We start from the raw sequence: 24,448 nt of genomic DNA on the forward strand, positions 1-24,448 counted from the left end.
GCTGCAGCAGCTGCCCTCGCCTTGGAAGCAGCCCTGGGCTGGCGCTGGGCCGCCGCTGGACACGCCTGGAGGTGCTGCCGCCGGCCGCAGGAGCCCGGGGCCCAGGTCTGCAGGCGCGCTTCTCAGACACCAGCGCTTCCTGGTCTTGCTCGTCGGGTCCGGAACCCTGGGGGCGGGGGGCACCAGGCAGCGCGCGTCCCCTCCTCCCAGGCAGCCGCAGGTGGGCGGAGAAGCGGGGCAGGCCTCACCTGCGGGCGCACCTGGGGCGCGGCCAGGTGTGGGAGCCCGCGACCCCGCGACCCCGCGACCCCGCGACCCCGCTGCCGCCGCGCCGGGCACCTTCCGGGACGCGCAGCACGCGGTTCCTGCAGGGCGGGCAGCCGGCGCGGGGCGCACACGTGCCCGGGCAGCAGGCCCCGCCGCGGCACTCACCTGGCCCGTGATGCCGGTGATGAGCGCCACCCTCCTGGCCTTGCCCAGCTCGCCGTCCCCGGAGCCCCGCGCGCCGGCCGCCTGGGCCATGTCGTCCTGGAGGGCGGAGGCCGGAGGCCGCTGCAGCCCAGGGCCGGGGGTGCCCGCGCTCGAGTCTCCGCGCCCGCCGACCAAGGAGCGCCGCGCCGCCCGCAGCCACAGTCTGACAGGGGCGCCCGGAGGCCGGGCGGGGAGGGCGGGGAGGCCGGGGGGGCGGGGAGGCCCGGGGGGCGGGGAGGCGGGAGGGGCGGGCCCCTGCGCGGCGGCGGCGGTGGCGGGGCTGCGGGCTCGCGGGCGCCGCGTCATCCGCGTCACCCCGCGACGCGCCCGCGGCAGGCCACGCCCCGCGGCAGGCCACGCCCCCGCCCGCGGCAGGCCACGCCCCCGCCGACCCGCGCAGCGCGCCACGCCTCCTCCGCCGCCGGCCGCGCGGGCAGGACCCCGAGGGAAGAGCGCGGAGGGAGGAGCGGGGAGGAGGGAGGAGCGGGAGGGAAGGAGGAGCAGGGAGGCAGGGAGAGAGGCGCGGGAGGGAGGGAGGAGCGGAGAGGGAGGAGGAGCGGGGAGGAGGGAAGAGCGGGGAGGAGGGAGGAGCGGGAGGGAAGGAGGAGCGGGGAGGGAGGGAGAGAGGAGCGGGAGGGAGGGAGGAGTGGAGAGGGAGGAGGAGCGGGGTGGGTGGGAAGAGCTGGGAGGAGGGAAGAGCGGGGAGGGAGGGAAGAGCGGGGAGGAGGGAGGAGCGGGGAGGGAGGAGGAGCGGGGAGGAGGGAAGAGTGGGGAGGGAGGAGGAGCGGGGTGGAGGGAGGAGCGGGGAGGGAGGGAGAGCGGGGAGGGAGGAAGAGCGGGGAGGAGGGAAGAGCGGGGAGGAGGGAGGAGCGGGGAGGGAGGAGGAGCGGGGAGGGAGGAGGAGCGGGGTGGGAAGGAAGAGCGGGGAGGAGGGAGGAGCGAGGAGGGAAGGAAGAGCGGGGAGGAGGGAAGAGTGGGGAGGGAGGGAAGAGCGGGGAGGAGGGAAGAGTGGGGAGGGAGGAGGAGCGGGGAGGGTGGGAGAGAGGAGCAGGGAGGAGGGGGAGGAAGGGAGGGAGGGAGGAGCGGGGAGGAGGGAGGAAAAGAGGAGCGGGGAGGGAAGGGCGCCCCGGGCTCCGCCGCCCAGGCCGGCGGTCGCGCAGCTGCAGGAAAGGGACCGCGACCCGGGCTCCACGCCCCGCCTGCCCCGCCGCTCGCTCGCCAGGCGGGCAGTGGAGGGCGCGGGCCGTGGCTGCGGGGACCGCATAGCCTTGCCCTCCTGGAGCCCCCAGGGATGCGAACGGTCCCGAGGATGCTGAGAGGAGGGCTGGACTGACCCTGCCATTGGGAGAAAGCCTCGCATTCCAGGGCGAGTCGGCCCGGGGCCGGGCGTCAGGTGCATAAAGAATTCCTGGAAGCCCCTCGCAGCGCCTTTTGAGGAGCGTGGGTTCGTGTTTCCCGAGGGCGCCAGCGTCGCGAGACCCCCCTGGGGTCCCAGCCGTGCAGAACCCCAGGCCTCACCTTCTCCATTTCCCCGAAGCTTGGACCCAGGCGCAAGTTTCCAAGCAGCTGGAGGCCAAGTGTTCCGGCTGGGGGGACCGGCTGGGGGGACCGGCAGGGTGCAAGAAGGGCCGGCCCACCCCCGTGCAGCCCAAGGGCTTGCTGACCAGCCTCAAGGGGCGGTGAACCTAGACGTGGCCAATTTCAAAAAAGGCAACCCAAATGCAAGGTGGGGCCCTAACCTGACGGCCTGCTGGAGCCAGAGACAGCTGCACATGGTGCAGAGAGGAGGGCAGAGGCGACTGAGGCGCTGGGGGTGGCGGGCGTGGGTCTCTAAGAGTGGGCTGGAAGCACGGAGGAGACCAAACTCCCCTAGTCCCACTGCTCTGCTCGCCTGTGCATTTCCTCTCCGTAGGACATGCCTCAGATCATCACTGCAAATTACAAGTGGAGCGGCTGGGACAGTGCTCAACCCATCATGAACTCAAACCCCCAAATCTGAAAAACTCAGGATTAATTCAAAAATCTGTCTCCCAAGCTTCTCAGGAGTAGAGCTTTATATAGAGACTTGTCTTTGGTTTCATACCCTGGCTCTCATCTGTCCCTTCTATATGGAGAAGGCCTGAACCAATGCGTGTTACCTGCAGAAGCAGAAGGCCGCCCTGAATGATGAATAGAGAGGCCCTGATGCAGAAGATTGTGAACACTTCCATTTAGGGCAACTCACTATAAGCAAGAAATGTCTTCGAGGGGTGCCAGTGTGGCTTAGTCCGCTAAGGGCCTGCCTTTGACTCAAGTTATGGTCCTGGAGTCTGGGGACCAAGCCCCACCTTGGGCTCCCTGCTCAGTGAGGAGGCTGCTTCTCCCTCTACCCCTCATCCTGCTCATGCTCACTGTCGCTCTCTCTCTCTCTGTCTCTCAAATAAATAATTTTTTAAAAAATGCCTTTGAAAAAAAAAATGCCTTTGAAATCTAGATTATCTTTAAAACTGATGTTTGTTTTAATATAAATATGATTTGAATTAATTTTCAGTTACATTATTTAAAATTTTCCCAAAAATCCTGGAAAAAAAGGGTTACTCAGAGAGGACATACCAAGTTTATCCTGCAGCTATGAGACCTCCTATCACACTACTGAGTACTGGACATTTGTCTTTCCTAGCAAGTATGACAGTAGAAAGAAAATATCATGTTGTAGGGCCTATAAATAATAAACACAAAATGTGGAGGGACATGGTAGTTCTGGAACACGATGGAAGGCTGAGGGAAAAAAATGAAGGATATTTCTCTGTAGAAAGCAGATAGGGCCATATATGGGTTTGCTACAGTTACTACAACAAAGTACCACAGACTGGGTGGCTTGAACAATAGAAATCTATTTCCTCACAGTTCTGAAAATCCAAAATCAAGGTGTTGGCAGGGTTAGTGTCCTCTACAGCCTCTCTTTTTGACTTACGATGGCAATCTTCATGTTCACATAGCACTCTCCTTCTGTATGTATCTCTGTCTGAATTGACTCTTCTCATAAGGACACCACTCATAGGATTAGGGCCCATTCAGTATGACCTCATGTTAGCTTACCTACCTCTGCTATGACCCTATTTCTAAATAAAGTCGTATGCTGGGGCACCTGGGTGGTTCAGTGGTTGAGCATCTGTCTTTGGCTCAGATCATGATCCCAGGGTCCCGGGATCGAGTCCCACACCAGGCTCCCTGCAAGGAGCCTGCTTCTCCCACTGCCTGTGTCTCTGCTTCTTTTGTGTGTCTCTCATGAATAAATAAATAAAATCTTAATTAATAAATAAAGTCACATGTTAAATTACTGATGGGGGAGTTGACTTCAACATACGAATTTGGGGGAGAAAGACAATTCAACCCATAACAGGTCCAGTAAACTCAAAACAAACTGCTTGGCCAATACTAATATCTCTGAGTTCAGAGGAGGTACCCATTGGCTTATTAGAGCTCTCTATTTGGATTGCAAAGGGCCATCTCATGTGTCCTTACACGGTGAAGAGAGAAGAAGACGTCTCTTAGAAGGGTGATAATCTCATTATGAGATCTCTGCCCTCATGATCTAATTACCTCCCAAAGGCCTCCATCTTCACATACTATCCTATGGTGGATTAAGGCTTCAATATACGAATTTTGGGAAGATACAATTCAGTTCACAGCATCCACCATACATATAATAATATGTTGAATAAGTTGTTTCACATCTTAATTTCTTGACATTGAGTAGATACCAAGTATTTTAGAGTAATGCCTCTGCTTTCCCCTTTAAATTATCTCTTCTCTTCTATTTTAATCCTTTTTTTTCCTTTGCTTTTAACTTATGGAACATTTGTAATATTCTTTTACTGTACATGAGGTTAGAAAACCAACAATAATGATCAGCTTGTATTAAGTGAGCAAGTAAGGTGTGTCTAATCCTACACCATAGCTCATTTCACTGAGTTTAAGTCTCCTGGAGATGCATCCAAACTGTGGAGATCAATGGTTGGCTCAGTGCTTTTATTGTGCTGGTGGATGTACCAGGAAATAATTTGGTTAGCCATTTACCTATTGAAGGATATAGGACTGTTTCCAGTTTGGAGCTGCTACATTTAAAGCTGCTGTGGACATTCATGTACAGGTTTCTATGTGAAAATAGTTTCCATGTCGCCCAAGAGTACAATTGCTGAGCTGTATGATAATTGCATGTTTATTTTTTTTAAAAGATGCCAAACTGGTTTTTTTGGCAAAGAGTTTGTAAACAGAATTTCTTGCACTAAATCATTTTCTGTTTGGAACGTCTACGGTAGTTTCCGTGCCCCACTCTACACTCTGGCTGACACAGGGTACAGACAAGACACAGGCTGCAGCCTCAAGGCTTTCAATCACAATTGAAAGACCAACGAAATGTTACTCGTGTGTGTATGACTGAGAGGAAGCATTATAGTAGGGAAAACATACAAGGGGGAAATGGACACCATTTCCTTTGTATTTCACCTCCACTTCAGGATTTATACCAGTTTTCCAGTCCAGGAAATCAGCAGGATAGAAAAAGTGACGTTTTTTTTTTTTTTCTTTTAACTCATGAGAGACACAGAGAAAGAGAAAGGCAGAGACACAGGGAGAGGGAGAAGCAGGCTCCATGCAGGGAGCTGGACGTGGGACTCGATCCCGGGACTCCAGGGTCACACCCTGAGCTGAAGGCAGATGCTCAATCGCTGAGCCACCCAGGCGTCCCCTGACTTTTTCAGTTAAATCTTATAAAATCCAACTCCATTGGACATGGGACAACTTAGATCCCTGTTTTCTACTACGTATCTCTTTGGAATAATACTAAATTGTGTGAGTCTCTTATCTTAGAACTCATGGCAAAAGCAGCAGAGTTTTAGAAATAGAATTGAAAAGTGACAAGATAGATCTGAAACTTGTAAGGACTTCCTGAAATCTGTCACCTCACCTTTGGGCTATCCCATTCTATTAAGGAAATCACACCATGGCAAGTTTTATAGACTATATTCCTAGAAAAGGAGAAAAGTATTCAAAATAATTGGAGATGTGTATTTCTGATATCCTCATTCATGAAAGTTTCCATCAGACAGCTTTCTGTCTTCAGGCAAATGAGCATTAGAAGTAGGAGTTCTGGGCCCCACCTATACCTCTCTCTCTAGTAGAGTGTGTGTGCCTAAAGTAATGTTGCCTCTCCATCCTCTGATTTTTAATTTCCAATTTTTCTAGTTGGATTGATAGTTTTCAAGCTAGAGGGTCTATTTATTAAGAAGTTTTCTACTCTAGTAATCTGAGTTTCCTAATTCACAAAACCCTAGGGATCTGAGCCTTGGGATCATTGCTGTGTTATCTAATGAGAATCTCCACTTGATACCTACAACATTGTTTTTCAATTAGTGGCATCAGACCCCAGGGAGGAAAATGTGTGAAGCTTTAAGCCTTCTTTGGCTCCTATTTTCAGCATTCCCCTCTCTGTATTTGAGAATGCATACCTTCTCCTCCCTCTCTTTGTGATATTTCCTAAAGACTTGCTCAATAAAAAGTGAATCTCAAAACACTCAAGATGAAGTAATACATTATTCTTTAGATTAGATGAGGTCATAAAACACTTCTGCTGGCTTATGGAAAATTTCCAGTTCCTGGCTACTAGTCTGATCCTTATAATATGTCAAAATTACTTCAAGGTTAAGATATAGCTCTCATTTTTAATTCTAAACATTCTAATTCCTGAGAAACTTGACCCCTTTGTACTAACATACTTAACATATTCAAGATGCTGTTATAAATGTCAAGCTCCTACCGGCGGAGCCCACTTTAACTAGCAATGGCTTCCCATCTTCCTTCTACTACCTGTATGCCAAGTAAAGTTCCTGGCTATGAGCCTGATATATATGGGCAACAGAGGAATGCTAGGATTATAAAGGCAAGCACCACAAATCCTGTGCATTAGAGAATTTGCTATAACTCCTTAGAGAAATGACAAAGAGAATTTTGATCCTAATGAATTTTTTAAATGACCTTTCATTTCCCACCAAGAGAGAAATTCCTTCAAGCTCTGGGAGACAAGCCTTAAGGATGCCTCATTCTAGGACAGAAAGAGAAGTGAAGAGTATTTGGATTCTATCCCACATTGTGTCCTAATCACTACCGAGAAGACTCAATTTTGATGTGATAGTGGATGGAACCATTAGATACTCCTGAGATGCAGCTCAGGGGTAATATGTCCCAACTTCTCAAAACAAACTGTAAGCCCCCCCCAAAAAAGTCAGCTGCTCCTCCAGGAGCCTCACTGAAAAGCAGTAAGCACTGGTGGGGACAGAACTTTCAGCTATCAGCAAGCAGTGAGATAGTTGAGGCAAAATCAGGATCAGCTGTGGTCCTGGCATGACGACTGTGACAGCGGATAATCATCATGGCAGATATGATAGCTTGACTTCAAACACAAGAAATATTAAGCAAGTGTCCAGAGAAAGGAGCACCAGGGGGTGCATGTTGATTAATCTGAACTAATGAAAATCCCATTCTCCTTGTCGGTGAAACACTGAACAGACCAACGATGCAGCTCTATCCAATGAGACATGATGGGTAAAATTGTTCTGCTGGTGAGTCCCCCTCCCCCACCTCCCACGGGAGATATCCTCAGTTAGTAGGGATGGTACTGTGCCTTTCTCGGAAGAGACCCCACCGAACCCTGCCTGATTAAGGTTGTAACAAACTGCTCATGGTTCTGTGGGTAGATAACATGAGCAGGGATCTTCCGGTCAGTCCTGTTTTTCATGATGTCATCTGGGATTACTCACTGATGTTCAGATGACGGCTAGTGTGCTCTAAAGGGTCCAAAAGTCTTCACCAACAGTCTGGTGCCTTAGCAGGGAAGCCTGGAAGGCCGGGCTCAGCTGAGCTCAGATAGCCAGGCCTCTCTCTCCATCTAGTCTCTCTATGTGGTCTCTATACAAGGTCCTGCCAGCATGATAAGCAACCCACACAGTGGGCCAGGACCACCAAGCATAAGGGCTCTAACAACCTAGGAAGAAACCTCAAGACTCATTATGATGGCTTTGAACTAGAAGTCTTCAATCACATTCTATTCGTCAAAGCAAAAAACTGAGTAAGCCCAGCCCAGACTCAAAGAGAGGGAGTTAGACTCCACCTCTTGATATGGGGAGCAGCATGAGTGTGCAAAGAGGAATTGATGGTGGCCCTCTTTGGAAACTGTCTACCTCCCACCATCTTTGAGCCATTCATTTGGTACCCCCTTCCTAATACAAAATGCACTCACCCTGTGTGTTATTTTCTATTGCCGTGTGGCAAATTGCTACAAACTTAGCAGCTGAAAACACATTTACTATCTCACAGCTTCTGCGCATGGGAGTCTGGGGACAACTTCGCTGTGTCGTCTGCTTCCCTCCAGCACAGTCCAACTGGATTGTGTTCTCATCTAGAAATGTGATGGGGGAAGAATCGGCTTCCAAGTGCATTAGGTGGGTCGCAGAATTCATTTACTTGTGGATGTATGACTGACAACTCTGGCTTTTTGCTGGCTGTCAGAAGAGCCCACCCTCAAGCCCTAGAGATGTCTTGCAGTTCCTTGCTTTGTGGGCTTCCTCAGTGTGACTGCTCACTTCATTAAGCCAGCAAGAAGAATCGCTCACTCCAGTATGCTAAGATGGAGTCTTATTTAAATATAATCTAAACAAGAGAGTGACATCTCATCACCTTTGCCATATTCTGTTGATAAGCAAGTCACAGATCCCACCCTTACTCAAGGGGAGGAAATCCCATGAAGGCATAAATATCAGGAGATGGAAATTATTGATCTTGGGGTCTGTCCACAACCCCTCCTCTTTGGAGATCCCAAGATTTGGTGGCTTAAACAAAAAGATAATGTATTGCTTATATTTCCATGTTCAGATGGAAAGTTTTCTACTTAAGATGACTTTTCTGATTCCAGTCAAATGGCACCAGGGCTGGAATCATCTGAAGGCCTAACTGGTGTAGAAGTCCAAGATGGCTTCGTTGGTCACATGTTTCACACCTGTATTGTGGTAACTTGCATGCAGAAGCCTGGCTGGGCATTTCTGTCTCTCTCTGCAGCCTCTCTATGTGGCTAGCTTGAGCTTCCCGAGAGGGTGGGAGTCTCAGAGTAGTCAGATTTATTGCATGGCAGCTGGCTTCACAAAAGTCAACATTTCAAAAGTCCTACTTAAAAGATTTGAGGCTTTATATGATCTAAGTTCATGCAGGAGTCATTCAGTGTAATTTTTGTCACATTCTATTGAAAATCAGCATAATTATAGCATTTCAAAAACTTTATTTCACAAGCATATCATCTAGATCCATATCCAGATTCCAGATGTAATTTTGACTAAGCAACCAAAGCCATGTTGGTGCATTATCCACTAGTTATTTAATAACCAGGCATCAAATACACATAGTCACCCTAAAACTGTATAACTATAGCAAGCCATGCACATGCATCATCCATTATCTCAGATAGCTTGACAGAGTCTAATACAAGACTAAGAAGTCAAGACATCACAAAAAGATCTGCTGAGAAATGGGTGAGGAAAATTTCATCTTTCTGCTTCTGGGTGGTGTTATGTGAAGGTATGATGCCTAGAGTTGCAGTAGCCACCTTGTGACTGTGAGGGGAAAGTAAAAATTGTAGAGAAGTGGGGCACCCAGGTGGCTCAATCAGTTAAGCATCCAACTCTTGATTTCAGCTCAGGTCATGATCTCAGAGTCTTAAGATTGAGCCTCATGTTGGGCTCCACGGTCAGCACAGAGTCCACTTGTCCCTCTTCCTCTGTTCCTCCCCCCACCGCCCCACTCACTCCCTCTCTCATAAATAAATAAATAAATAAATAAATAAATAAATAAATAAATAAATAAATAAAAATAAAATCTTTTAAAAATGTAGAGAAGCAACTGAGAACTGCTGAGCAGCTATAGTAACCAATCCTGAAACTTCTTACCTCCAGATTTCTTGCTATGTGAGATGGTCAGTTCCTTATCTTGTAAGCTGCTTTAATGGAGTGTTCTGTTACTTACAACTCAATGTATTCTTATTGATACATATCTCCAGACCACCAAGCAGTGGAAAGGAAAGGAATGTGGCACAGAGGGACTTTAATAGCCACTATGAGCATAAAATTATCTAGCATACTGCCAGACTCACAGGCTGGGAATTGCCTCCTTAACTATTCTTTCTGAGGCCAGGTGTCCTAAGAGAACAATTTTGTTGTTTTGTTTCCTTAGAGATTTTTTTTTAAACCCTTTCTAATCCTTAAATATTCTCCCTTTTCCAAAGGCTGACTTCATGTTGGAAAACCAAGGTTATATTTTAGGGAATTTATCCATAATTATAAAAAAAACTGGTGTTGCCTCCAGTTTATTGAAAGGCCAGATTGAATATTCCTAAATATTCCACAGATTATTCCACAGATTATTACTAAACTCAGAATTAGAGTCAAATGACCTTTTGTGGAGTAGTATCTCAGTTTCCTAGTGCCTTAATCAAGTACCATAGACTTAGTGACTTAACACAAATATACGTTTTCTCACAGTTCTAGAGGCTAGAAGTCTGAAACTAAGATGTCTTCAGGGCCATGCTCTCTCTGAAAACTCTAGGAGAGGATCTTTCCTAGCTTCTCCCTAGCTTCTGGTAATTACCAGCAATCCTTGGGGTTCCTGGACTTGAAGATGCATTCCTCCAGCATCTGCCTCCATGATCACATGATGTTCTCCCCATGTGTGTCTTGTCCAAATCCCCTTCTTTTTATATGGACACAGTTATAGCAGATTTAGGGCCCATTCTATTCCAGTTCCACCTCAACTTAACTTGATCATATCTGCAAAGACCCTATTCCAAATAAGGTCACATTCACAGGACCCTTTGAATATGTCTTTTTTGGGGGACAGGCTAAAACTCAACCCACAAAAGGCACTGGTGATGAGTGTATTAAAGGACTCATGTGATACTGGATATCATCCTTAATTGGAAGATTCTAATGAACTGTTGGCAGCAAAAAGGTAAGATTTGGAAAGATTGAATTTAAATAGAGAGATGAGGAAGGAGAATGCAGAATATAGAAGAGCCTGGGTGAAGGTATCTGAAGAAATAGAATTCTCTTGGGTGGCCAGAAAAATCGTGTGGGAGAGAATAAAGTCTTTCATTTATCCAGCACTTACAACTTGGAAGCCATGGCTGAAACACTGCATGTATTGTTTCATTATTTCTCACGACTCTAAAAAGTAGGAAGTATCTCCATTTTCTAGAAAAGGAAATTAGAGCATAAGGAAGTTAAGTAAATTGCTTAAAGTTTACTTAGTAAATAAATGGTAAGGCCAGGAACAAAATTTAATTTTTGTTCGACAGCCAAGTCCATGCTCTTTCCATTCACAAAAGTCATCCTGCATTAAGTCAACAAATACTTATTACATGCCTACCATATGCCACATGCTGGACCAGGGAGTAGGTGTCAACAGATGCTGCCAAACTGCCTTCAACAAAAGTAATAGTTTACATTTCCACTCACAGTGCATAAACGTACCTGATTCTCCAGCTCATTCCCCAAAAGGAATATTCAATCTGGCCTTCTTTAAAATTTGATAGTATAAGTGGTACCTTATTTTAATTGGCATGTTATTGGATTTTAATGAAGTTGAATATCTCTTCAAATGATTGTTTTACTATTTTTATTCATTTTTCTCTCACTTGCCTTGTCATACATTTTGTCTTTTGTCTATTCTTTTTTACTTATTTCTTTTCCTTCTTTTTTTTAGAGAGAGAGGAGAGGGAGAGAGAGAGAGAGTGTGTGTGTGTGTGTGTGTGTGCAAGCACAAGAGGAGGGGAAGGACTGAGGGAGAAGGAGAGAGACGTCACACTCTCAAAGCCCAACAGGGGGCTCAATCTGACGACCATGAGATCATAAACTGAGCTGAAATCAAAAGTCTGTTGCTTAACTGACTGAGCCACCCAGGCTCCCCTTGTCCATTCATTTTCTATTGGGTTTATCTTCTTACAGATTTATGAAAGATTTTGATGTATGAAAGATTTTTAACACTCTTATTTTCTATGTCACAAATATATTACTTTCATGACCTGGCTTTTCATTTCCCATTTAGTCTTTAGTAAGTTACTTACAAAAGTATTTTTCACAATAAGATTATGGAACTGTTTCCCCTATTTTTTCTGTGTTTATATTGTTATGAAAAATGTAATAAAATACATTTTTTTCTCAAATAACCATCTCAAAACCATCTATTGATTAGTCTATTTTTCCTTTATTATATTTTAAATTACAATTTATATATGAATTTTATACTAGAATCTTATTTGTTTCATTGATTTAATTATCTATTCCTTTGTCAATACCAAACTCTTTTAATATAAAAGCTTTATATTTGATATAATATTTATCTCTTTATGAGTCTTTGTTTTCAAAATTTCTTTCTTCTTCCTACACATTTTCTCTTCCTGAAAAATATCAGAATCATCTTGTCAAATTCCTTCCATTTGAGACTTCTGGGAGGAATAACATTAAATTTATAGATTAATATAATATTTATATCTTTATAAAATTTGTTCCCACGCTTTAATTTAGGACCTTAAAGTTTTATGGTTTTTGTCACATAGTTCAAATACTTCTCTTACTAGATTCATGCCAAGGTTTTATAATTTATATTGTTATTGTCAGTGGAAGTTTGTTTTTCCCAATATTTCCTAATTGGATATTGCTAGAAAATAAAAAACTAAGACACAATTTCTATATCTTGATTTTTTTTCTTCGTACTCTAGGGTTTCACCATAATCTGCATAGTCATATATCTACATGAAAATAGGAAGAGTAAATGCAAATGTCAAGGGATTATGAAAAGGGAAAAGTCTAAATTACCTGGACTGGGCCCTAATAGACTATTAAGCCTTGAATACTTATGTAGACAAACATCTACCATATTAAAGCAGTGTTATGATTAAGAGCTTTGGTAAAAGGGGCATGTCAGCCATGTAAAGAGGCCTGTAAGGTACATATATCTGCCATTTTCTCACTCTTATAAGGAGCTGACTATATGTAGGTAGAACAAAGAGACAAGCAGATTCCCCACTAGTGATTAAGGAACCAGAGACATGAAAGTGGTGGAAGAGAATGAGGCTTGGAATTCTAGAAATCCTTATGTAAATGAATGGAGTCCAAATGAAAAGATTTAGAGTCCCCACTTATGCATGAGATCTATGCATAAGACAATATGAAGCATTGAGTCTTTTTCTGCAGTAGAGCCTAGCCTTCACATCTGTCTGAACATGGGTAGACCTTGGATAAGAATATCCTGAGAAGATCCAAGAAATAAACTGTCCCCACTGAATTGAAATGGGGATTGATTGAAACTATCGTTAGCCAAGACATTACTGAACACTCACTGTTTGCCAAACTAATGGTGAATGAAACTATACCTGAGAAGGCTTGGTAAAGACTCTGGAGGAAGGACCATTTACCTAGTTGATTAATCTTAAAGTCAACTTCTCTCCCCCAAGGCAGTATAGGAACAGAGTCTTTAGGAGGATGACAAAAGTCCTGTCCTTTATCTTTTTAATACCACCTGTGTTGTTGGAGGAAACTTTAGTGAGGCTCAAAAACCAGAGGGAAAAGAATCTCAGGATGGTGAAGGGAAAGGGCAGAAATGGGAGGAGTACAGAGGTGAGAGATGAATTGAGGTAGATGGAAGATGGAGGTGGGCAGAAGGTAGTATTAGAAGTCAGGTCCCCAAACTGGGAAAAAAAAAATCCATCTCATAACTCAATTAGATATATGTATCTTTTTCTGGAGGAAATGTAAGATACACATATAGTCACCATTTGGGACCTGTTTCTTCTAAGTCTTAGGAGGTTTCTTCTTTTGAGGATTTCACACATTACAATAATTTGGGTTTCACACATTACCATAATTACCAAACCCGGTGGCTTAGTGGTTTAGCGCTGCCTTCAGCCCAGGGTGTGGTCCTGGAGACCCAGGATCAAGTCCCATGTCGGGCTTCCTGCATGGAACCTGCTTCTCCCTCTCCCTCTGCCTTTGTCTCTGCCTCTCTCTCTCTCTCTCTCTCTCTCTCTCTGTGTGTGTGTGTGTCTATCATGAATAAATAAATAAAATCTTTAAAAAATAAAATAAAAAACATAATTTGGATAAGGGTGCTGACTTAGCAAGGTCTACATACAGAAGGAACTTGTATCTGCCTCAAGAATAAGACACTGATTTGCTTTAATACTGTAGATCATATTTGATTTAGGATGTCAGAAGTAAGATACTTGAAATAAAAGGGGACACAAAGGCAATCACTACTCCTGCCTCTGAGGGAAGTGCCTCAGGTGAATGAGGTGTGATACGGGAGGAAGCAGAGATATCCTCTACTCATCCTGGCACTGGCTCATCATTGGCAAGGAGGAACACTTCTAAGTGTGAGAGTTGGTGAACCTATTCAAATATCTCTTCACCCAGCCTCCCCATCAGTTCTCTCCCAAGTTCAAAGAAAAAGGGAACAGTAAGAATTCAAAGAGCAATACCAATCCAAGAGATCCAAATGAAAAAAAATACCTAATGGGGCAACTGAGTGGCTCAGTCAATTAAGCATCTGCCTTCAGCTTAGGTCATTATCTCAGGGTCCTGGGATTGAGCCCCACATTAGGCTCCCTGCTCAGTAGGGAATCTGCTTCTCCCTTCCCCTCTGTCCCTTTCCTCTGCTCATGCTCTCTCTCTCTCAAATAAATAAAATCTTTTTAAAAAGAGATAAATCATAAATCTAAAAAATAATAATAACAAATAAAAATAAGTTTAAAAAGGAACCTCATACTGAAGCTAGAATAGTATAGTGCATTCACAATAATAGCAGTGACCACAGTGACATTAGCAACAACAACATCAATCACAGCAACAATAATGAAAAAGTCATTATTGGTGACCTCTATCACAAATGGACAGATCCAGCAGGCAGAAAATCTATAAGGACACAGTTGACCTCACCAACACCATCAATTAACTGGATATAACTGATATCTATAGACTACTTTATCCAACAACAGGAAAATGCACATTCTTTTCCAGTTCACATGAAACATTCACCAATATAGACTTATCCTGTATCATAAAACACACCTTAACAAATCACATAATTTCTGCTCTCAGACCACAATAGAATTAAACAAGAAATAAGTAACAGAAAAATAACTGGAAAATCCCAAAACATGTGGAGATTAAACAACACGCTTCTAAATAATACATGGGTCAAAGAAGAAATCTCAAGAGAATTTTTTAAGTAGTTTCAACTAAATGAAAATGAAAGCACAGGTTATCAAAATTTGTAAGATGCAGCTAGAGTGGAGCTTAGTGGGAAATGGATAGCATTTAATGCATATATTAGGAAAGAAGAGATCTAAAAATCAATAATCTAAATTTCTCCCTTAGGAAACTAGAAAAAGAATAGGAAATTAAATCCAAAATAAGCAGAAGAAAAAAAGTAATAAGAATTAGAGCAGAAATGAATGAAATTGAGAACAGAAGATCAGTAGAGAAAATCAATGAAACTTAAAAGTTGATTCTTTGAAAACATGAATAAAATTGATAAGGCTGCAGCCAGATTAACTCAGAAAGAAAAGAGGAAAGGACACAAATTTACAAATTACTAATATCAGAAATGAAGGAAAGAGCATCACTACCAATCCTATGGATATTAAAAGCATAATAAAGGAGTACTATATGCAACTCTATTTCAACAGATTTGCTAACCTTGATGAAATGTATCCTTGAAAGTCAAAATCTGCCAAAGCTTACACAATAAAAGATAAACATTTTGAATAGGCCTGTGTCTATTAAAGAAATTGAATCGGGGTGCTTGGGTAGCTCAGTGGTTGAGCATCTGCCTTTGGCTTGGGTCGTAATCCCAGGGTCCTCGGATCAAGTTCTGCATCAGCCTCCCTGCAAGGAGCCTGCTTCCCCTCTGCCTGTGTCTCTTGCCTCTCTCTCTGTGTGTCTCTCATGAATAAATAAAATCTTTAAAAAGAAAAAAAAAAGAAATTGAATCAATAATTAATAATCTTCCAAAACAGATAGCACCAGGACCAGGTGGGTTTGCTGGTGAGTTCTATCAGATATTTAAGGAAGAAATTATACCAATTTTCTAGAATCTCTTTCAGAGGATAGAAGCAAAGGGGATACTTCCTATCTAATTCTCTGAGGTCAACATTATTCTAACCAAAACTATACAAAGATATTACACAGGAAAAAACCTACAGGGCAGTATTTTTCATTAACATAGATGTAAAAACTCTCAACAAAATATTAACAAACTAATATAACAATGTATAAAAGAATTGTGTACCACAACCAAGTGTGATTTATCTTAGGTATGCAAGGCTGGCTCAACACTTGAAAATCAATTAATGTAATCACATCACCTCAGCAGGCTAAAAAAGAAAAATCACATGATTATATCAATCGGTACAAAAAGGTATTTGCAATACAATTAATGCAATAAGACAAGGAAAAGATATAAAATGTACACATATTGGGAAAGAAGACATAAAGCTGCCCTTATTCACAGATGACATGATTGTTTACATAGAAAATTCAAAAAAAAATTGACAAAAATAAAAAAGGAAAAACAAAGAACTCCTGGCACGAATGAGCAATTACAGCAAAGGTTGCAGAATACAAAATTAATATGCAGAATATCAGGAAATAGAAATATGCTGTCCAATATACCATCAATGAACAAGTGGAATTTGAAGTTAAAAACATGATACCATTTACATTAGTACCCCCTAAAATAAAATACTTAGGTATAAATCTATCCAAATGTATATAAGAACTATATAGGGAAAATTATATCACTCTGATGAAAGAAGTCAAAGGAGAACTAAATAAAGAGTTGTATTCCATAATCATGGGTTGGAAGACACAATATTGCCAACATGTCCATTTTCCTTAACTGGTCCATTGATTCAATGCATTCCTGATCAAAATCCCAGCAAGTTATTTTGTTGATATTGATAAATCAATTCTAAAGTTTATATAGAGAGGCAAAATACCAAAATAACCAACACAATATTGAAAAAGAAAAACAAAGTTGGAAGACTAACACTACCTGACTTCAAGACATATTATAAAGCTATAGTAATCAAGACATTGTGGTATTGGCAAAAGAAGAAACAAATAGATCAATAGAACAGAATAGAGAGTCCAGAAGTCAACCACATTAATAGAGTTAACTCATCTTTCACAGAGAAGCAAAGACAATTCAATGAAGCAAAACTATTTGTCTTTTCAACCAATAGTGCTGGAAGTCACATGCAAAACAACAAAAGAATCTAATATAGTCCTTATACTTTTCCCCAAAATTAACTCAAAATGGATCATAGACCCCTAAATCTAAAATACAAAACTATAAAGCTCCTAGATGATAACACAGAAGAAAACCTAGATAGCCCTTGGCATGGTGATGACGTTTTATATACAACACTAATGGCACAAGCCATGAAAGAACTAATTGATAAGCTGGATTTCTGTTCTGTGAAAGACAATGTCAAGAGAATGAGAAGATAAGTCACAGACTGGGAGAAAATATTTATAAAAGATACCTGATTGAGGACACACTTACTTTGTATATGTTTTTCAAAATATACAAAGAACTCTTGAGACCTCAGCAATAAGAAAACAAACAATCCACTTAAAGAATAAGCAAAAGATCTTAACAGACGGGTCACCAAAAAAGGATATATAAACACAAATAAACATATAAAAATACGTTCCACATCATAGGTCATTAGGGAAATGCAAATTAAAGCAACAATGAGATACCACTACACATCTGTTAGAATCGTCCAAATTCAGAACACTGACAACACCAAATGCTGATGAGGATGTGGAGCAACAGGAACTCTCATTCATTGCTGATGGGAATGCAAAATAATACAACCACTTTGGAAGACTGTTTGGCTGTTTCTTACAAAACTATACGTACTTCTACTGTATAATCCAGCATTCACATTCCTTGCTGTTTTCCCAAATGGATTGAAAACTTATGTCCACACAAAAACTGCACATGGATGTTTACAGAAACTTTATTCATAATCGTCAAAGCTTGGAGGCAATCAGGATGCCCCTAGTAGGTGAATGGATAAATAAACTGTGGCATATCCAAAAAAGATAATATTATTCATTGTTAAAAAGAAATGAGCTATCAATCAATGAAATGGCAAAGAAGAATATTATTAATGAAATGGAACAGTGGATATTAGTAAGTGAAAGAACCAATCTGAAATGACTACATACTGTATGATTCCAACCATATGACATTCTGGGAAATGCCAAACTATGATGACAGTAAAAAAAAAAAAAAATCAGGGTTACCAGGGGTTGGAAGGAGAGGGGTGAATAGTCAGAACATAGATTTTAGGGGCAGTGAGATCACTCCATATGATACTGTAATGATGGCTACATGTCATTATACATTTGTCTAAGCCACAGGATATACAATACCAAGAGTGAACCCTAATGTAACTATAGACTTGGGGTAATTATGATGTGTCATTGTAGGTTCTCATCGACTGTAACAACTATACCACTCTGGTGGGGGATGTCAGTAATGTGGTAGGCTGTACATGTGAGGGCAGGACGTATATGGGAAATCTCTATACCTTCCTCTCAGTTTTGCTGTGAACCTAAAAAATTGTCTTCTAACAAAAAAGTCTATACAGATACCAATAGCTGCAGAGATGGCAACTGTTCCTCAAGGTCTCTAAGTGGCACACGAACATCTCTGACCATGGTAAGAAAAATATGGAGGATGCCAAGAACAATGCATGAATCATCTAGAACCCTCTCAGAGAAAGGAGAGTGACAAGGAAAGTTTGGGATCCCTTTGCTGCAATTGGATGGGACCCAAGGGGAAGAAGAGTCACACTGAAGTTATTACTGTTTTGTCGTTGTTATTGTTAACCCTAGTGTGAACTTCAATCCACCCCTGGCTGTATGCCCTAAGAAAGCAAAAGCTATGTACAGGGAATACTTGTCACTTAGGAAAAAGATTCAATGGTTTAACAGATGTAGAAGTTATTGGTCATGAGTGTATAGTTGTTGGGGTCAGTGTATGAATACATGAGAAGTTACTAAAACTATTCTGTCTGCTTTTGTAGATGGTGAAATTCTCCATACTACACAGTTAACAACAATAAACAACTCTTCTGACACGGTGATAACTACTTTGTTGGAGTGACCTACTTTGCCCTCCAAGCCTCTGCCCTTCGCTACTGATGGAGCACTCGAACAAAGGCAACAACTAACTGAAAGTCCAATGCAATGCATCATGTTTGCATTGGTGCATAGCACTACCCCTTTTTAGGTAACTGTTAGAGAATATGGCTCAGTTCTGAAACATAATGGTTTCCTACTACCTTCCTTTTTATTTGGAGACACCTGGCCTAAAATGGAAAACTGATTTATACATCTAGAGGTTGGTGGCAAAGCTGGAACCAATAAATGGTGGTGGATCCTTCTACTACCCTGTGAAGATGTGTTCATCATCTTCTCTGCCAGGGGTTGGGGGGGCCTCATCATATGGGAGCTGAGAGCCCAAGGATGGAGTGAAAGTAAGAAGCCATATTCCTGCTTTTTGGCACAGTAACCCAGTGACTCATCACCAATCATGATCAGATTCATCACACTTCCTTGGCATGGACTGAAGAGAGAGGTAGAGGTACAAGTCAAAAATTCCCTTCCAATATTTTCCCAAGGAAGAAGAAGGAAGAAGACACAGACTTGGACTAAAGCTTGGTCCATCCCTTGGACAGAGGCAGAAACATGGGACAATTAGTTTGCCTAAGAAGAAATACTATCAGAAAAAACATGGTCCTAGTAGTAAGCAGCTTAACAGAGCAAAATGCGTTCTATGAGGACCAGAAAATCTGAGACTGCAACCCTGCCTACTTATATAATAATCTGAGAAAATTTCCTGGTCCTCAACTTCTTTACAATTAAATAGAGAAGAAATTCTTCCCTTCCCCTTCCACTCCTCCCTCTTTATTTTGTAAGCATATGGAGACTAAGACACATGTCTTCCCCTCAAGGAACTGAAGTCTTAGGGGGCTGAAGAAAACCAATGTTTTTGGTCCTTTCTAAAATCTGAAATCTTTTGTTACTAAAAAATATGGTCTACCTTCTGATAAAGCCAGCTTTCCCTTTCAGTTATAATTAGTGTTGGGGAGGAAGAATTTCCTGTCCCATTCAAGGTCCTTCTAGTCTGATTAAGCACCAAATTGACATGAGACAGACGAATCAGAGAAAATCAAATGTAATGTCATACATAGAGGGAATCCACACAGAGAAATTCCAAAGACTGTCTGGCAAAATGAGATATATAAGTCATTCCGAACTAGGGGGAAGGAGGTAGGGGCCTGGGACTTCACAGGGAAGGAATGCAATTCACAAGGAAATGTAAAAAGAGTTCATGTTTGTAAACAAATGTTTGCTGGACACTCAGAAATAATAGGACTTAGAAGATTTGTTTCAAACAGGATGTGCTAGGTTCCTCCCTGTTTACCACATGTAGAGCACAGGATAATGAGTTATCTATGGCGATGCCTCTCTTCCTGGAGCTAGTCCTCTATCTAAATTCTTTTTAGTTAGTTGTGGAGGATGTAAATAGCTTTTCCTGAATCTACTGGGTTTTTGTTGTTTTTAAATTCAAAAATAATCTTTATGTCAAAGTAGTCCCTACGTTAACATGAATTTAAACCAACCAAGGCATAAATTGGACCAAACATTACTACTGTTTGTTGATATCCTAAAATAAGAATATTACTGGAACTTTCTCTTAATGTTCATTATATACATCTTCCAATCCAATTCTCAATCCTGTATTTGAACAACAGGATTCCAAATAAATAATATTATTGAGTGAATAAGAGTAGCTAGTAATAAATCTGATTCATTATTTTGTGTTTCTGGTTAAATGTGTTAGTTTTGTGATATATAATAAATACATATTTGGTCATCAACCAAAATATATTTCTCATATGCATTTGGTCTTGGTTCCATGGTTCCATGGTTCCATAGTTCCTAGCACAGCACCCAGAAACCATTGGAATTTCTTGAGCAACAAGAGCAATGGGAGTACCTATTTTCATGGTATTTGGTCTCTCAACCCCAGTTCTTGAAATTCACTTCAGAGCCATAAAAGTGAAATGGGTGCCTTGTTATTCATAAGCACAACAAGGCTTATGTTAATGAGGTGAATTTGTAAATCACCTAAGGATGATGAGGACTGATTGCCAGCAGAACCAACCTGAAATAAATGGTTGGAACTGTCAGTGCCATTCTTGATTTCCAGGGAGAGGAGCAGGGCTGGAGATTGAAGCAATCACCAATGGTGAATCAACTGTGCCTATGTAATGAAGCTTCCATAAAACCTTAAAAGGGTAAGTTTGGAGAGCTTCCAGGTTGATGAATACATAGAAATTCAGGGCAAGTGATGCACTTGCAGAGAACATGAAAGGTCTCCTCCATACCTTGCCCTATGCATCTCTTCCATCAGGCTCTTCCTTTGTTATATCCTTTTATAACAAACCAGTAATCTACTAAATAAAATGTTTTCCTGAGTTCTGTGAACTGCTCTAGCAAACTGATCAAACCCAAGGTGAGGAACGCAGGAACCCTCCGTCTAAAGTAGACTGGTCAAAAGCACAAGTGACAACTTGGACTTGTGGCTGGTATCTTAAGTCCTTGGAGAGGGCTGAACCCTTAACCTATGGGACATGACACTATCTCCAGGTAGATTGTGTCAGAATGGAGTTGAGTTTAGGACACCCAGGTGGGTGTCCCAAGCTGCTTGGTGGTGTGGGAAAAAACCCTCCACTACCACACTTTGGAATTAGTGACCAGAACTTCTAGTTGGTGTCAGAGAAATGGGATTTGCTAGAACAGCCTTGGTTCATAGAAACATGTGGTTTGTTGATATAATAAATATAGTGGGATAAGGAACCTTTGATCCAGGAAGGGTACCCATGGTATGAACATCTATCATATAAAAACTGCTGCTATACTCCTATTGCTTACAAATCCAGTGAGTAAACAGGTTTCCTGAGTTCCATGAGCCACTCTAACAAACTAATCAAATCCAAGGAAGGGATCATGGTAACCTCCAATCTATAGCTAGTCAATCAGAAGCACAGGTAACAAGCAGGGCTTGTATTTGGCATCTGAAGTAGAGGGCAGTCTTCTGGGACTGAGCCCTTAACCTGTGGAATCTAATGCATCTCTGGGTTATTAGTAACAGAACTGAGTTGAATTGCAGGACTACCAGCTGGTGTTAGAGAGTTGCTCCATAAGTGTGGGAAACCCCTCAAAACCCCTGCACTCACTGCACACACATTGAAATTGGGGGGCAGCCCGGGTGGCTCAGCGGTTCAGCACCACCTTCAGTCCAGGGAGTGAAACTGGAGACCCGGGATCAAGTCCCATGTCTGGCTCCCTGCATGGAGCCTGCTTCTCCCTCTGCCTGTGTCTCTGCCTCTCTCTGTGTGTCTCTCATGACTAAATAAATAAAAACTTAAAAAAAAAAAAAAGAAGAAATTAGGTCCACACTTTTTAACGTATCATCTAAGAACGGTTACTACAACTTGTAAAGAGCTGCTGCCTGTCTGTTTAAAAATCCCTGAAAAAAAATCACATAAAGGGCTAATTCATGGGCATTAAGTGTAATGAGAATAAGTAAAAGGAAAAAGTTACAAAACATTTACTCACAATAGCATACATTTCACTCTGTTATGCTGGGAATTTCTTGTAGGCAAAGTTCATATGAACTTTGGAATCCAGCATAAACCTTTGATAATGTTCAGAAAAAAAGAAAGAGAGACAGAGAGACAGAGAGAGAGAGAACACGAAATAGCAAAATGGTGAGAATCAAAGTGAATGGGAACTCTTGGTCAGTTAAAAAAATTTCACACCTCCCTGTCTTTTTCTGCCTCTTGATTCAAAGCTCTAAGGCATGTAAACACTAGAAATTAGTGTTTCCTGCAAAAGCCTTCTTGGATTATAGTAAATCAAAACTGAGTTCTTAAGGAACTAAGAAACTGTTGAGAAAGTAGAGCACCTCTGAAGTTATCAGCTCTTCAAAAGCAAGACTGCACATTTTGCTTCTTTGAACACACCCAAAACACATTGAAAGGATATTCAATAAATGCTTACTGAATTGAATCTTGATGAGAAACAGACAATGCTGTTCTTCTAACTATTAGTCCTACTTTATGGGAGTGGCTTAAAAATTAATCCATTTAGATTATGACATTCCAGGTCAAGAATGTTCTCCTTCCTTCTTTCTCACTCTGTTTATGGAAGCCTTTTCAGCTTATTGTATTCAGTATTCCACTCTGCACAAAATACAGAAGCGAGCAATCAGAATTATCACTAAAAATTAAAAGCAAAAACAAGTGATCCTATTAAAAGTTTAAAAAAAAATCCTTTGTCAAGAGGAAAAACTTTTTTAGTGTTCTCTTCAAGTCCAATATAGGGCTTTGAGAAAGATGTTGAGCCATTTTCTTTTTGCTGAAATCCAAGAAAGACAAAAGGAACCTCAATTTAAACTTTGATTGAACATCTTATTTATTCAATATTCATTCAGAAAATATTTCTAAGTGCACACTGCATACCAGGCGCTGTGATAACTAGTTGTTAACACTGGCTTAGCTGCTGGAGTGAGCTACTAAAGAAAGTAGCATAATATGAATTATTGCAGATCTTTGATGAGAAGTGAGACACTCTCTATCCTGGAAGATTAACAGAAAAACAGGAAATGGAACTAGGAAAAACTCCCAAGGTGCCCCATCTCTCTCTCTCTCTCTCTCTCTCTCTCTCTCTCTCTCTCTCGGTGGGGAGAAGCAGAGAGAGAGAGAGAGAGAGAATTTCAAGCAAGCTCCATACCCAGTGCAGATCCCAACTTGGGGCTCCATCTCACCATCCTGAGATCATGACCTGAGTTGAAATCAAGACTGGGCTGCTTAACAGACTGAGCAACCCAGGTGCCTCGATTCTGATTTTTAAAAAGATTTTATTTATTTATTAATGAGAGACTCTGTTATTGCCATTTGGGCAGGGACGAGTCATCATTGGTGTGTAGCTCTGTCTACAGGGCTCCCCGATCTCTGGTCGGTGTGATACCAAAACCCCATTTTGGTTAGGATTCTTTTGTAAGTACGTGTTGACACAGGACTTGAATGCAAGTAATTTATTTGGGAGGTGCAGGAAATACTAGCAGGGGAATGAGAAAATGATATACATAATGGAGGACAACCAGAAAGGGTGTATTAATAAGCTGACTACTGCTGTGGGTGACTGAATATGCTCACGAAAGGTAACTTGGAAGTGGTGCAGAACGCACCTTGTAGTTCTCTCACCCGGGCGACGGAGCACAGGTAGTTATCCTGCAACTTCCGTCAGTTGGGGCGTGTAGAATATTCTTCACAAACAGACGGGCTTGGAAGGGCTGGGGCATACGGAAGTGTTAAGTTCAAAGGCTACAGGCAGAGAACCAACATTATCTGCTACACAGCACATTTCTTTCTAAATGTCTTCCTGGAGGTCAGTACCAGACCTTGCCTAGTCTTGTCCCAACAAGATAACCGCTTCAGGCTATCAAGTGTCACTGAAGAATTTTAGATTGTGAAGCAATAATGATCAGATTTGCCTTTTTACTGGCATACTCGCTGGATTGTAGAAGAAATTCATGATCGAAACCAAAATTTAGATAAGAAAATGTTGCTGTGGTGAGAGAAATTAGAAAACAAACTAAATAAATAAGTAAAAAAATATTTTATTTTATTTTTTAAAAGATTTTATTTGTTTATTCATGAAAGACACGGGGGGAGAGAGAGAGAGAGAGGCAGAGGGAGAAGCTGGCTCCATGTAGGGAGCCTGACGTGGGACCCAATCCTGGGACT

General features: G+C 42.2%; 1 protein-coding gene across 1 annotated transcript in view; it reads right to left on the reverse strand.

Annotated features, from left to right (window-relative positions):
• The window catches only part of GMDS (GDP-mannose 4,6-dehydratase), a 575,388-nt gene extending 574,708 nt beyond the window's left edge, over positions 1–680 (reverse strand). The window contains exon 1 of the mRNA XM_025446227.3: positions 433–680. Coding sequence (XP_025302012.1) covers positions 433–522 — 90 coding nt within the window. The 5' untranslated portion in view covers positions 523–680. The remainder of the gene's footprint in view (positions 1–432) is intronic.
• Between the last annotated feature and the right edge of the window lie 23,768 nt (positions 681–24,448).

The sequence above is a fragment of the Canis lupus genome, chromosome 35, assembly GCF_003254725.2.
Source record: "Canis lupus dingo isolate Sandy chromosome 35, ASM325472v2, whole genome shotgun sequence".
NCBI classification, from domain to species: domain Eukaryota; kingdom Metazoa; phylum Chordata; class Mammalia; order Carnivora; family Canidae; genus Canis; species Canis lupus.